Consider the following 16,772-nt stretch of genomic DNA (forward strand, 5'->3'; position numbering starts at 1 on the left):
CCCACAATGTTTATTTGTCATCCAACCTGTTCATAAAGTCACATAAACTTGGATGAAAGGAAATCATAAAAATCAGCTGGATCCAAAACTTCTCTGACCCATAAGAAGTTTTTAATGATGGGCATTCAATCCCCATTATTTCTTGTGGTGTGGTCTACTTGAGATTTGGATCAAACTCATTTTTCAAATGATGCCCTAAAATGAGATGTCAAAATGGTTGAATGGCATGGATAAAACATATACATTATGGTGGGGCCTATAGAGCTTTGATCTACTCGGTATTAAAGGTGTCACTGCGAAATCCGGACTACATATGTGGTTCAATTTATAAATTGTGATTGATCAAGCGATCGTTGTACTACTGATCATTCATAAGGGATCCACCTAATCACCCAACAATTTGTCCTATTACTTTATATAAGCTTACATGATCTGACTACAAGCAGAACTGATTACACAAATATCTGTTATCTCATTCTGATCATCTCATGAATTATCGTTGCAAGTATATCTCATGTATGCATATATCTCATCATGCACTACTTCTATGGTAGATACCCAACGGCCCAATCGTCTATGCTGTTGAAAAGCAGACCAAACCTCATGATGTCAACACACCAGAGAATAAAATATTGTATACATCTATCACTAATATATGTGCATGAATATCACCACAACCACGCATACATCAGATATTCATCTAATGTTTCCATAAGTATATATATATGTCTCAGTGTACATTCGATGGACCACATAATCCAACAGAATCAAAATGCCAAGGATTTCAGCATGTCCATTTTATGAGAAGAAAAGCTAAAAAATGAGATAAAGAGTCATAATGTTGTAAGACATGGCCCATTACAATAGAGGGCTGTGAGATGTCTTTGTAATAAATGATTTTATATATATATATATATATATATATATATATATATATATATATATATTGTAGCCGTTGATATTATTTATTTTTTTGTTGTCATATCCTCTTCTTTCTACTTATGGAGGAGTGCATGCTCCTGAGGTAGATCCAGGCTGCATTGAAAACACATGAAAACAAACCCTGTTAGAATTTTCTCTTTCGTTTCTGTTGTAGGGCCGGACTACTGTGCTAGTTTTGCACCGTTACAAATGATGGTGATTAGCTTTATACCATTATAAAAATGACAGTGACTCATTCTCCTCACATGTGGCACTCTTGTATAGCTGTCTAGACCATCTATATTGTGGTCCCCTTGTAGATGATAGACCATATATCTAAACACACTAATCGAATAATCCTAACCATCCAATTCATGGCTATCAAATGGATGGTCAAAGTAAAATAGTGAGTGGTCCAAATTTGAAGGAAAAGAATAATTAGATGGTTGATCTTGTTTTCTCAGCATAATCTTTCAGTTTTGCTCCATCCACATTTACATTTGGGTCAGCGATTTGGACAGTCTGGATTGCTTTATAACTATGCCATATGTATGTTTGAAGAGTCGATCACCACAAGATTTTATAGTGGTACAAACCAACATGGATTCAAGCTCTCAAGGTCCCGTTCAAATTAATAAATGTTCCCATACATCGTGGCAAGTGAAGTTTGATATACGACGCTGTATTTCATAACAATCTATCCCTTGTGGTTCCTACCATGATGTATGTGTTATATCCACACCGTCTATCCATTTTTTGAGATCATTTTATGGAATTAGATAAAAATGAGGCAGGATATTAAATCTCAAGTGGACCACACGACAGAAAGCAGTGGGAATTGAACACCTACCATTGAAAACTTCTTTGGGCCACGGAAGTTTTGGATCAAGATAATATTTGTGTTTTAACTTCACCCGCGTTTGTGTGACCTTATGAAAATGTTGGGTGGCAAATAAACATCATGGTGGGCCTTAAGAAGGTTTGAACGGTTGGTATCACTGTCTTCATCGCTTTATGTGGTGTGGGCTACATGAGTTTTGGATCCCCATATTCTTTTTGTCCCATAAACTGATCTCCCAAAATGGATGGACGGTGTGGATATAACACATACATCATGGTGGGGGCCACAAAACTTGATGACGACGACACATCACGGAGGTGGGTGGTGTGTACGTGGCACACCACGCAATCCGCTTCCGTAGTTTGGAAGGTGGATCTGGACCGTCCACCATGTTGACCGTATCATGGATGGATCATGGTTTGAAAACCCACTTTATATTCGATCCAAACCATCTGATTGGTGGTCTACAGCAGACAGTACAAAACAAAAGGAGCAGAAAGTTGCATTCGGCCAGAAACACCGAAGAAAAGCAATGGCTCAGATCATCTGATCGGTACGATTTTTGACAAATGGTCCATTCATGGTGTGGCGCACATGTTAGACGATCTGATCAGTCACACGTGCTCCATGAGACCCATGTTCCTCCGTGTGGATGGGCAGGGCTACAACACGTGTGGAATCAGCAAACCTTGTAACGTATACACTCAAAAGTACGTTTTAAGTGTACACCATCGTGGCCGTTGGATCACCCAGGGTGGGCCACCCCAGCCATATCTACACCTCTAGCAAGCAAGTAAACCACACATCACGATCATCTGACCGTGAGTTTGGTGTGTATGGTAGAAACCCAATGTGAAAATCTTACAACACATGCATGGACGTCATCGCAGCCGCACAAAAGCTTCCCATTAAGCGTGTCCACTGCTTGAAATGATCCTCCTCCCTCGCTCCTCTGCATTCAAAACGAAAAGACCTCAATACCCCTGAAATCCTCCATAATTACCAAAATACCCTCTCCATCCCTTCAATCCTCAGGAAGTCCAAGCCCAACAGCATAGCTCATAATGAACATTTTTCACTAGCACGTGAGAGGAGTACGCATGATCGTGCACCCTCGATCTGATCTGTTTCAGCCCATCCCATCATTCACCATCTGGGCCCATAAGACCCATAAACGGCCCACAAACCTAGGCCCACCTACACCCCGTAATGAACATCATCCACATATTGCATACATTGTAATTGTAATATTCGACGGCCCACATATCGCGTACCTTGTAGTAATCAACGGCGACAAAATTGGCCCAACGATTGGCGGCCGCACCATAGCACGTGTGGAGCATGTTGATGAGGTCCGCCGAATTATGTCCACATGCGAGTTGCTTGATTGGTATAGATTGAAAGTAATTCACTAAAACAAGAGATTTACTTGTATCGGTGAGAGGCGCCGATTCGGCCCGGTTCGGGCAACTTCCAGCATTCATTCCACCATTTCCATCTGTGAAAATTGAGTATTTTTAGTTGAACTTGTACCATTATTGTATTTTTGTTCTTAATTGTTTATATGTGGGACACAAATCAAGCGGTTAAGATTGTCCTCTAGAGAAGACTTTGGAGGCATGGATTATCCACGATGGGACGTGACAAACAAATGATCACTAAAACATGGGCCCCACCTGATGCCTGAGTCCATTGATCTGATTAATGAGTCATTTCTAGCATTTCTAACATGGGCTTACATAAGCCATGATGGGGCTGGACTTAGGTTTATGCCATGCTTGGCCCACCGAGATGTTCTGGTTTGGACCTTTAAAGAAAGCTTTTGATGAGTTATTGGGTCTTAAAAGGCTTCTCTAGGCCCAACCCATGTGGGCTTTTACCCTTAGCTCAAACATACCGGGTCTTGGCATGAACGGTCCACTTTTACCCATGCATCTGGGATGTTCCGTGGCGTTGGAATTGCATCTGGAGTCTCCAACTCAAGGACTATTATTTTGGGGGAATCAACGGTCCAGGTGACCCAAATCATTGGTAGGGCTGTACACGAGCAAAGTTAGCTCGGTTAGCTCGCTCGACTTGACTCGAAAAAGCTCGAGTCAACTCGGTTTGAAATTGAGTTCGACCTGAGTCGAGCTGATTTTTTGAGCTTGAAAAATTTTCAAACCAAGTTCAAGCTTGCCAGAGCTCAACTTGACTCGGATCGAACCCAACTCAAATCAAACTCGGATCAAACCAGTTCGATGACTTGGTTACTTTGATATTGATGTTGCTCATCAAGTGTTTGATGAAATGACTCAATGAAATGTGGCTGGTGGCAAGGAAGGTAAGTATGTGAAATGACGGAGAAGGTGAGCCTGAGAAATGCAAGGTAACTTCTGGCCAGAGGAATTTGTTGTATGCAAGGTAACTAACAATTCACGCCCTCATTTCAACCATTAAAGTTTTTCTTCCCATGGATCCGGATCCGTACAAATACCCTTTAAAAAGAAAAAAAAAAAAACTTGATTTTTATGTTGCTTACAAGGTGTTTGAAGAAATACCTGTAAAACCACTGCTACTGTTTTACACACTGTGAGATTTTAAAGGTGCAATCCAGGTGTTTGTGAAAAATGCTCCACAGGCGAACTCAACTCTATCTTGGCTCAAACTCTGCTCGGACTGGCCCGAGCTGCTGACCGAACCGAGCCGAGCTGAGTTCAAGTCGGGGTCAGCAAGTGGCCGAGCCGAGTCGAGATGTGCCAAGCTCGACTCGATTCAACTCGTGTACACCTTTATATGCAGGGGAACACCAGACCCTTAAAAGGGGTCGAGTGGTACCAGTGTAGGGGTGTACATCGAGTCGAACCAAGTCGAGTTGGCCTCAGCTCGAACTCAGCTCGGTTCGGTCCTCAAGCTTGACTGGCCAGCTCGGCTCGGCTCAGTCCTCGAGCCTAACTAGCCAGCTCGGCTTGGTTTGGTCAACGACTTGGGCTAGTTTGAGCCGAGTTCGCCCATGCAGCATTTTCAGCATTTTCACAAACACCTGGACTGCACCTTCAAAATCTTACTGTATTTAAGACAGCAGCAATGGTTTTACAGGTATTTTAACACCTTCTAAGCAACATAAAAATCAAGAAAAAAATGGTATTAGTTTCATATACATACCATTCTTGCCACCAACCACACTTTGTTCGGTCATCTCATCAAACACTTGGCGAGCAACATCAATATCAAAGTAACGGAGTCATCGAACTAGTTCGATTCGAGTTCAATTCGAGTTGGGTTCGATCCGAGTCCAGTTGAGCTGGGCCAACTCGAATTTGGCTCGCACTCATTTTGGAACTCAAAAAATCAGCTCGACTCTGCTCAAACTCAGCTTTGATCCGAGTCGAATCCAGCTAGCTCGGTTCGTGCACACTTAACCGGTGTAAAAGAGGACCACCATAAGCTTACGGTGGTACTAAAAAGATGTGGGGCCCGTGTGATTTATAAAGGTCATCCAATCCATCCATTCGATGAATAATATATATAGAATTTCCTGTTATTGAAAATTCATCCTGATAAATCATTCAAGTGGACCACACACCGAAAATTGTGAGAAGGAACATTCACCCTTTATTTACAACAGAGGCCCATATGAATTTCAAAACCGCCGGATTTTCAGATTGAACCTTCATCCAGGTCAGATTAAGTGTCTTAATTGATTGGATTTTATATGTACGATACTGTGGGCCCTAAATGTAAATCAAAGGTGAATGCTCTCTCCCAAATTTTTTCCTGTATTGTGGCCCACCGTATTCACATATAATCCTGATTTTTGGGTCCTAAGTGTAAAATGTGATGGCTCATATAAAGGAAGGGTTGGATTTTATTCATTCATCAAATGGGCCCCACATCTCCCCGGTAGCACAGTAGCTTACGGCGATTAACGAATAGAATTGGTGTGCGTTTGCTGCCATTTACTGTACAGTGGCAACTCATCCACATTGACGAGGCATGTATATAAACCAATCCAGACCGTCCAAACTCTAGGCACTGTACTGGATCGAGTATATCACATAATTCAAGATGATCAGATAACCTTAACGACTAGTCCAAATAGCGCATGATCTGGACGGTTAGCATTGATGTATCGCATGCACATTCATCAATCCAAACGGTTGAAAGAAAAGAAATCGACCACTTACATTGATTTTCGACCATATAATTCCACTGATAAGCGATTCCTTCAGTTTGTTCCTTGGATTTGATAGAAGTAAACACAAGCAGCCGTTGATTTTTAGCGACCATGTCACTAACCAGAGGCCAATCCTGACCGTTCAGCGGCATGTTGGACATGGGAAACCAGTATTTAGACAAACCCGAATCGTTGAAAACTTTGGTCAGTCCATTGGGAGCTTGTACATAGTCTTCTAAGATCAATGTAACGATTTCCGTTGGATTCGCTGATAGAAACGCTTCTATTTCTTTCAATGTATCCAAAGCTGGTTCCTATTCATTTCAATATGAACGGTCAGGATCACTTACAAGAAAATCGGTCCAATCAACAATTCTATCGATCTATTTGATGGGGCCCACCATAGATTGCTTATGATTTTAAAGAGTCACTTGTTATGCCACTGTAACGTCTTGAATTTTTTTACTATTTTAAATTTTCAAAAATCTTTGAAAACTTTCAATATAACTAGCCTACGTTATCGCTTATTGGTTCTTGATGCTCGAAGTAAACCTATAACACGAATGGTGCCAGTAAAGAACCGCACAAATTCGATTAATCAACTATAAGAAGTCAACGAATCCGGCCGATCACTTAAATACCAAGTTTAGCCATGTGATTTGTTCACATAGGGCCCAAATCTAGTCAACTTACCACTGACTAATCAAGACGACCACAACTAAATAAAAAAATTATCTAAAGTCGAGACAATTACGAGTCAAATCTTAATTAATGAACCAAATTGACGCAATTACTCGACCAGCATAAGAACCGATGGTTTAGGGTGATTATCAATGAATTTCCACTAGTTGCGAATTGGTCACACTATGAACTTAGCTAATCCAAACCTTAATCATCACACAAAAAAAATCTCGATACCCAATTCATTCCAGAAATGCTCTAATTATCCAAATAAGCTCTAAACCACTCATTAGTGGGCCACTAAACCCGATGTTATAGAAATATGTTTATCGTATTGGGATTGGCGTCCATCGCAGGACATTAAGCCGATATCGCGTCTCGAATTGTTCAACTTGAACTCACAAAGGGAGTACTTGAGTTGTGTGAATATATTAGATAAAAATCTGAAACTTAAGTGAAACTAACCCCTTTATTCTTTTGCGAAGTTGTAACTTTCGAATTGTCGGTTCATGGCCAAATTTGAGGTACCGACTAAAGATATCTCTCCACACATATCCGTATAGTCACGGCCCCGATTGATCATCGATGACCGTCGATCTAAGTTAGGGCCTTCCCGGTTAATCGACAAGCCCGATCATCAAATGGTTGTGTCCAAATATAGATTACCTATTGGGACACTTATCATGTCTTGGATTGACTCTTACACCTCTCAGTGAGTCTCATTGGTTGGAAATAACCCCCTCTAGGGTTAGTATAATGAATAAATGGTCATTGGGGCCATTTGTGCAACATCTGACACTATATAAAGCCCTCATTTGGGCACCCCCTCTCCCCCATACGAATTTGCATTTGTCAAATGAGAGAAAAAGAGAAAGAGAAAGAGAAAGAAGAAGAGAAGAGTGAGAGGAGTAAGGAGGCTTTAGTGCTTCTCTTCATCGGTTTCCTCTAATCAAAGCCCTAGCCTCAATCATTTTCCTCCGCCGAATCCACCTCATTCGCGATTGGGAGGTAAGAAACAAACCTACTTCCCAAACTATAATTTTTTTTAGGATGAATTGCATGAATCTCACATAGTTATTGGTGTTTGTATAAAAATTTATGATTTTTCCTAAATCCCTAATCCTATGAGCGCTTTGAGTCGGGCGAATCATTGCAAAGGTGCGGACCATTATTTCTAGGTTGCTTTTTATTGACCCTTGAGGGTCTCAATTAATGATGTCTTGTGGTAAACGGTTTGTAAATAGCTAGCATGTCTATATTTCGAGTTTGATTGCAATATGTGTCATTGATTGTTTATAAATGCTTACATGTTTGATAAAATGCTCAGGTGATTAAATGTGTTATTCTAATGATGCTCACATATTTAGTTGAATGCTTGATTAGATGTATTAATTTGTTGATACTTACATGTTTGATTAAATGCTCTAGTGCATGTATTATTCCAAAGAGACTCGTATGTTTAATAAAATGCTTAGGTGATTAGATGGGCGTTCTATACATGATCTCATGTTTAATAAAATGTCTATGTGGTTGTGTCATTGAATCTATGTTGACGGCATGGCGAATTGCTAAGTTCGTAGTGATGCTTAGTTGCTTACAATGTTGGGTCAGTCGGTAAATTATCTAAACCAAGTAATGGCCCTAGTTAGGTCGACCACCCTAGGCTTGTTTAATCAACCCAGATGAACACGAACGACCGACAGTAGCTGGACTACAAGGGATGCTTACACCTAATGCCGGTTGCGTCAGGGTTCTCCAAGGTCAATCAAATTAGTCTACTAGCCGACTAATCATATATATTCACAATGTATGACACGACTAAATTGAATTTAGGATACCATGTTCCCAATGGATGATCTATTCATAACCGTTGGTGCAATATGATCCCCCTAATACTCATGAGTCGGGCATGGTGGTATGTGACACCGTGTCCGAGCTGTTGGCCTACGGTGAGGTGACGAGCCTCCCCATAGTGACCAGTGAGCACTAATAGAGGTAATAGGTCATTGTTCGAATAGCCCTGTTAAATTACCAGATTGATGGTTCCGTGCCAAAGAACCGTTCGAACAACCCAAGTGTGAATGGAATTAAGTGACGAACCCTTTCTTTTATATATTTTTAGTTTTATGTAACAAGCCCGCACCTCAGAACTGAGTGATTATACTTGGTGTTTGGGTGATGACCCATACCGGGTTGATCCTCATACCTTTGGATATCATGGCATACCTTTGAAATTGTTAATTGGTGAGATAAACGGGCGATACCTAAAGTTGGATCAAGGGATACTGGTAAGGAACCGCTATATGCGGCAATGAGTTACGTAATTTGGATAAGGACTCGTGATATAACGTCGGTATCCTAGCTTCGTCAATATACTGCATAAATGGAACTTCATAATTACTCGGCTAACATACGTATCAATTGCATTGCATTAGATATGATGTAGCGATTTGGCGTTGGAGTCATTGATGAGGGAGTGCTGGGATTTGCGAAATAAGCGTTGAAGTCGCCTGTGAAATTAAAAGGTGCATGCATCATTTCATAATCTCATTCATATACTTAACAAGAGTATTTGAGAAATGCTTAATGTCTTCTTTATCATTAACTGCGCTAATTGAGTCGATAACACGTGTAACTTAAAATTAATGGAACCACTAAGTTAGATATCCACTCCCAACTAGGATGGTGTTTTAAAACACTAATCAGGCAATATTATTGATGCAAATACTAGCGAGGGCTCCGGCGGATAGGCTTGAATCGGCTTACACTTTCTTCGTGATACCTCAAGAGCATTGAACGAAACTGGAAGTTCTTTCGTTTACTTAATTTTGTGCATGTATATGTTAAAGTCGTGCTTTATGTATACGTTTTATTATATGTTCATTGTGACTTATATAATCCCCATTTTATGCGATCACCAATATCAGAATTTTATTTTTGACCATTAACTCTATATTTATGAATTCTTGTTATCTCCGTCTCGCTTCTGAATTGCGCAATTCTAATTATCTATGTGTGAAATAAATTTGAATCTTAATGAGAACATATGTGCATTTTATTAAATTAACTCCTGGGAACTCGGGACCGGAATCTACGTACTCGGGTGTCGATTTTTGGCGCGTTACAGCCATCCTTACCAATCCATCCATGGCTTGGAAAAAGGATGGCTAAAAAAATAAGGACAAATAATGGATGGATTAGATCATCCTAATCAGTTTAATATTTACTCAAACCATAAAATGTGTTCTGGACTGAATAGACGGTTTAGATCGATCGATCAGCCGGTCGAATTGACCAAATGCAACTAGGAGCACGGGCAACGAAAAATGTTCTCCTAGCTGTGGAACTCTGAGAACCCAATCGACTAATCTGAACCGTCTGTTAGGTCCAAATTGCATGTCATGGGCTACCATGTAAAAATAACACTGATCGGAAAATTACAACCATTCAATAGATTTCTTATAAATGGACGGTTAAGTGTGTGTGTGTGTGTGTGTGTGTGTAGACGTAATCGACTCTGTATTGGTTGAAAGCCAATGACAGATTGCTTATGGTTCTGAATGATCATTTTTGTAAGAGAAAGCATCTCATCCATTGGTTGGAAAATGAACGGCTTTCAAAAAAAGGGACAGCTGATAGATGGATCGGATCATCCAATCGGTGTGATATTCACACGGTGGGCCACAACATGCAAAATGAACCTAGTAGTCTGGATTGATCGATTGATATGGACGCTAGTGAGCAGTGCATACACACAAAAATCGCGTGTTCAATGCACATGGACGGTCTCTAATCAATATCAGAAAAAGGTCCACAGTGGGCAACGCTACCTGCCTGATCCGATCCACTAATTTTCTAAAGTGGGCCTAGGACACCATCTTATAACAATCAGACGTCTGTGATGCATGGATGTTTATTGGGAAAATATACTTACGAATGCAGTATAAGAATGGCATTCTCCACCGTTGGAATGGCATAGCCATACATCATCTTCGAAATCGTATGTATCCAGCATCAGTGCCCGAACCCCGTTCTGAAATCAAAAGGAAATAGCTCACACGTGTCACGAATAGTTCATCACACCTACACATGTATGGACCACTCAGGAAACCAAATGCACGGCTCAAAATATCCCACACGTATCCTGACTTTAGGTCAGATCATTTCCGCCGTGGGGACACCAGATGCACGGCTCAAATATCCCACATGTATTCTGGCTAATTCAACACTCGTGTAGAGTCATGTCACGCACATACAGACACACGTGTCTATATGTAACACGTGTGGCAGATCGGAGTTGACCCACTTGAGGTGTAAAATGGGCTGATTTTCTTATGAAAGACCTAAACAGTGCGGCCCATCTGAGGAAAGGATCAGATCTCACACATGTGTTCCACAATGCCACGTGCGTCAGTGTGGATAGACAGGGCTCCGACACGGATGTAGAATCAACTCCCTTCACTTAACACGTGCTTAAATCATAACCTTACATTTAGTTGCTGGGTAACAGTGTCCTCTTGATTGGTGAATGTAACTCGAGGAACTCCCGTATGTGATGGCTCACCGTCGATCGCATAAGCATTGTGTGTGGTCAGGAATGCATATTTGTTGAACGGCAGTGAATTATTCTGTTGCAATAAAAAATAAATAAATAAATAAAATAAAAATAAAATCATGGCTTTGTTAGTAGTTTATATAAAATAAAGGGTTATGTTAATCACCCATTTATTTGATGGTCAGGATTGTCTAATTGCTTTGCTTTTCTTGGCCTATGAACAATTCATGGTTTTCCTTGATAAATGAACGGTTCAGATCATGAGACACACATGTCTCACGTGTGGTATAGAACTTGAAGGACAAAAGGTGGACTGGATGGGATGTGTGAATTCCATCTACCTTATTAGGCCTTTTCTAATACAATAAAGATGGACCATCAATTTTTGATCCATTGATCAAACATTTAGCATCATCATATGAGAGATTTTTTGAAAGAGATGAGTAATCAAATTTCAGAGTTCCCATGAGAACGGTTTTCCTTTGGTTACAGTTGTAACCCACTGGATAGATGGCTTAGATCTCCCACACATGTTTTAAAACAAATTTTAAACTTTCCCAAGATTTTCCCAATGCTATTTAAACAAATTTCCTGAGACTTCCCATGAGAAGTCTGAAATTTATGCAATATCAATGCATCATGCATCATGTGACCCACTTGATGAATGCCTTAGATTTCCACACATGTTTAAAAACAAAATTTAAACTTTCCCAAGACTTCACCAGGCTAATTAAATAAATTTCAGACTTCTAATAGGAATTTCCATAGGCTTAACCAAATAAAATTTTGATATTTCCAGAGAATATTTACAAAGATAAAAAAACATAAATAAAAAATCAATGGAACAAAATTCCTCAACAACCCAACAAGCCCTTAACCAATGCAAGGCAATTGCAAATCAATGTTTTAAAATGTAGACTGGTTTTTGATGGTAGTTTGGTCCAACAACCTATTTTTGTCTAAGACTTCAGTTAATTTTAATTAATTAAAATAAAAATAAATACCTAATAACACGAATCTTACATGGTGGTAGGGCCTTGATTTTACAAGTAGAGGTTGTGGGTTTTTTTTTTTTTTTTTTTTCAATATATATACTTAGAAATTTATTGACCACCGTTTGCGCTTGGTTTTCGAACATTATTCATTCCAATAAGATATGTTGGGTTTCTAGCCATTGCAGGAAGAGGTTTCCTAGAATACATGCCAACATGTTACATTGCGACTCTACCTAATGGACGTCCTTTCTAATGATTTGAGCCATTTATATGAAGAGCCTTATTATTGGAGGAGATATGAATAGTATTTCAACCCTTCAATTATTCAGTCTTTTTAGATTTAGTGGAAAAGGAACAGTTGAATATTGTAATCTAAGAATTTTTATTGCCTAGTTGTCCACCATTTAAAGTGATACATATCCTCTAAATGGTTTGGCCCATTAAAAATGATCCCATATGCAAGGGCTAAAATCCTGTCAGTGCTTCAAAATGTATTGTAGCAAACCTTAGTGATATAATTAATAAAACCCATAGAATAGTCCCCACATGATTTTATAGGAATTTGATGTTATTGGCATACAAGGCCGGCCATGTGGACCAAACAATTGGCTAATCCGATTGTGGCCCACTTTTGGCAGCATCACTTTGTAGACAATATCGCTAAGTTCTATCACAGAGCTTTTTCAGGACATGGTTCACCAATGGTGGGATGTGCGTATTTATGGATATCGAATGTTAGGGTGTGTTTAAATATACTGAATTCATGCGAAAATGGAAATTAATTTTCACTTACAAGAGGATTAGGCTGCTTGGATACATGGATGTTAAAAAGTAATCATTACGCTTATCAACTGTCATAATTCTTTAGCATAAGAAACAAGATTATTTATTGTTTAATTAATTAAAATTTAACATTTTTTTTAATTATACAAATGTAAACCTACTTTTGAAATTCAAATTTCTGCAATAAAAAGGCAAATTATTATTGGATGATCATTGCATTCTCAATAATAATAATAATAATAATAATAATAACAACAACAATAATAACCCATGGATTCCAATGTATCCAAACACGCCCCTAATTTTAAACTTGGGCAATCTTTTTGGTAACTAATTATTTGAATTGCAATTCTTCATCATCATATTAGCCTTTCTTATGTTACACATCACCCAAAAATAAAGAACTCACCAACAACCAAGGTCCTGCATGCAATATCAAAGAAGATTGCTAAGCATAGCAAATGGATCCCATTGAATATAAGGAAAAAAAATTAATCATGTTTGTCAAACCACCAAGATGAGCATGAGAAGAGTCCATCCCTTATTTTAGTGAATTTTGGATTAGGTCATGAAATTTTAACAGTAACTCATACGTAATTTGAGACTTCTCGAATCCACGAGAAAAAATAGAAATTAGAAATAATTTTAGAAAGTTGAAATAAATTTGTTAAATATTAATAGATAAAATAAATGAGTCTACAATCCTTTAAATAGGGATACCAAGATTTGGAATAAGTTTAGGAATTAAATTATAACTAAAATTTCATAAATTTTATAACTTGCTATAAATAGTAAATTTTATATCTATAGTGAGTGTCCTATGTGGCTTAACTACATTATTCTCCTAATTTTTTTAAACATTTTTCTTGTTGTGCCTAACTCCTAAATTAAAACAGATGAAGAGTTATAATCAAACTAAAACTTACTATTTGTAGTAAAAATGGATGCATAGATAAAGATAAGATATCACCATCTTCTTTTCAAGAGTGACCTTTAGATCCACAAGAAAAGAGAAAACTCCAAAATAAAGGAGAAATAAAGTTGATATTATTAATTATAGATACATGGTAAAGAGAAGATATCATCATCTTCTTCTCAAGAATAGCCCTTACATTCGCAAGGAGAGAAACATTTATAAAACGAGAGATAAAGCTGATATTATTAATAAAAATACTTATTATAACTTATTTGATGTACTTGTATTCTTATTTGACTTGGAATTCTAAAAATAAAAAAGTTTGATTCCATTAAAACTTATGAATAACCCTTAGATGATTAAAATAAAGACTTTGGATGACAATCAGATTTTTAAAACCTTAAAATAACAAAATAATAATAATAATAATAATAATAATAATAATAATAATACTTACTAAAAATAGTAAATTTTTACTTAAAATTTTAATTTGACACCTAAAATTATTGAATTTTATGACATTATTTTGAGACCGTTTAACTTTGTGTCATTAACCAAGGTGTAGAGCTCATCGACAACAATGTATATCATATGTGCCAAACGGATAACCGGATGTAAAGTTATGGCTGTAATAGCTATAATTCACGTTTAAGCTGTTTTTGCCCTAATTCAAGCCTTTGGGCCTGATTTATTTGGATAGTGGCCATCATAAAGTCATTCCCCCACATATTCTACGTCATCTCCTCTTGTATATTTTCAGTTTATTCTCGATAGAAAATACACAAGATTTCCATAGTGTAGTCTAAATCTATCAAATACAGAAGATAATTACCACTAGCTTGAATTGGTCTGTGACCGTCGATCGCACACATCTGTTGCCGGAAAATCCTTGTAGGCAGGAGAAGCAATACAATCCAGCTGCGCAATCAGTATCCGACGAGCATTCATCCAAAAGCTACAAATCGATGGACTTGAATAAAAATTCGGATAATTAAATTCAAAAAAATGTAAAATGTATTAGAGATACAAAGAAAAAAAAGGAGGAACAATCACACCCAACTTGATTGATTTGCATACAGCTAATGGTCCACTTGTAAATCAGTTTTGAGTGGCTGTAAACTTCAATTCTCCCTAAGAAGAGGTATTTGGAAGACTAACCTTGCATTCTCCGTTGGAACATGCATCAGCAACAAGGAAAATTGCTGAAATGATTATGAAAAACATGCTTCTCGAAAAACCCATTTGAGAAAATTGCATTTTCTTTAGTAATTACGAGAGAGAGAGAGAGAGAGAGAGAGAGAGGTGGTTTTCTTGAAATAGAAGTAGAAATGGTTTGGAAGGAAGAAAGAACAAAAACGAATCGGGCTTTTACGGTCTATGACTGAGAAATCTAGAGCAAAAACAGGAGACAGAGGGATATCCTCTGCATTTGGTAGTCCGTGGACTACTGTAAGCGATTGAGAGGCGATGATTTTGAGAGCCTGCGCAACAAAACTTTTGTGGGGCCCACCGTGATTTTCTGTGAAATCGAATCCGTTAAAAAGTTCCTCCAGATCATTTTGTAATTGGGGCACCAAAATTAGGCATATTTAAAATATAAGTGGGCCACAAAGAAGAAAAACGTGGAGATGTGATACCCACCATCAAAACCTTCCTGGGGCCTACCTAACTTATAGATCAGGATGGTATTTGGCTTTTCCCTATATCCTGGAGGGAGAAACCTTATGAACGGGTTAGATGACATGTTTACATCACGGTGGGCCCTGAGAAGGTCTGAATGGTGAGTGTCCTATCCACCTTTGCCTGTGATGTGGCCCACTTGAGTTTTTGATCTGTCTGAATTTTGGGTTCACATCCTAACACGAGCTGTAGTAACTAATGGATGGAGTAGATGTTACACAGACATTACAGTGGAGGAAGTAGACGTTACCCGGGTAAGAGGTTAGTGGTTGTTACATTAACCGTGTGGGGTCCACCTTGATGTATTTTGAGAAGCATGTTCAACGGTTAAAATCTCTCTTGACAACTCATACGTTTTCCATGTTTTATCAATGACATTACCTACCACTTGAACGGTTTCGATCATCCATCCATCCGCATGGCCTAACTAGAGGAGACTTAACTCCCTCCAGGCCTATTGGATAAAAGGTGAAACCATAGGAACATGTCGGCTAATATACACGTGGCATACATCCAAACTGCTTGAAGATTTCAATTGATCAACCATGGGACATCTAATGGATGCAAAATGAAAGATATTCAACGGTCGAAATTCAACAAATAGTTGTCCAATCAATCAATATTTGAGTTCATATCCCGTTCATAGTGAATCATACCATTTGGACGGTTTAGATTTAAGTAGGTGTGTACAACATATGCAAAAGCTGAGTGCATGTGTATGAATCTCCATACTCATCCAGTGCATCAAATAATTACTCCTATCAGCTCGGTTTCTGCTGTCTGATTACTGATAGGAAGGAAATCGCTCGAGAACGTGAAATAAAGATATTTTAGAGGGAAATGGAGAAAAGATCTGATAAAGTCGTCTCTATCCGAATATGATACATCTCCCCTTCAACTATTCAAAGGAATGAGGGATGATTCATTGGAGCCGTTCATAACAGTGGACCATAACAAAGATATCCTTTTATGTAAGATTCATACAAATGGATGATCACAGACATACGATTGGTAGTGTCTTCAAATTGACGGTGAAAAACAAAGGTTTGAGATTCGGTAAGCAAAAGTAAAGCGATGATTGTCCAATTTGTGTGATTTTCAATCAATTTCTGTCCATGGCAGAGCCCACATGGTGGACCGTCCAATAGGCCATCTCTCCATGTGTAAGGTTGAAAAAGAGCTCTAGCATTCTACGACGGGGACGTATCTATCGTATCCTTTTCTTCCCAGGGGATGTACCATGG

The 16,772-nt window shown here is 38.6% G+C and overlaps 1 protein-coding gene across 1 annotated transcript; it reads right to left on the reverse strand.

Moving 5' to 3' along the window:
- Positions 1-961: 961 nt before the first annotated feature.
- On the reverse strand, positions 962-15,225 carry LOC131229530 (PI-PLC X domain-containing protein At5g67130). The gene is made up of 8 exons (XM_058225519.1): positions 15,007-15,225; positions 14,681-14,803; positions 11,090-11,227; positions 10,534-10,632; positions 5,929-6,232; positions 3,037-3,260; positions 2,628-2,714; positions 962-1,035 (listed from the first exon to the last, which is right to left on the reverse strand). Exons 1-8 carry the CDS (start codon positions 15,103-15,105, stop codon positions 1,000-1,002), a joined length of 1,110 nt encoding a protein of 369 aa, XP_058081502.1. The 5' UTR covers positions 15,106-15,225; the 3' UTR covers positions 962-999.
- Positions 15,226-16,772: the final 1,547 nt, after the last annotated feature.

The sequence above is a fragment of the Magnolia sinica genome, chromosome 16 (genome assembly GCF_029962835.1).
Source record: "Magnolia sinica isolate HGM2019 chromosome 16, MsV1, whole genome shotgun sequence".
NCBI classification, from domain to species: Eukaryota; Viridiplantae; Streptophyta; class Magnoliopsida; order Magnoliales; family Magnoliaceae; genus Magnolia; species Magnolia sinica.

Coding starts and splice junctions, on each gene's coding strand:
- LOC131229530 (XM_058225519.1), bottom strand. CDS start 15,105: ATGCAATTTTCTCAAATGGGTTTTTCGAGAAGCATGTTTTTCATAATC. Junction 11,228..14,680: donor CAGACCAATTCAAGCTAGTG/GTAATTATCTTC, acceptor TTATTGCAACAG/AATAATTCACTGCCGTTCAA. Junction 6,233..10,533: donor GCCATTCTTATACTGCATTC/GTAAGTATATTT, acceptor TGAAATGAATAG/GAACCAGCTTTGGATACATT.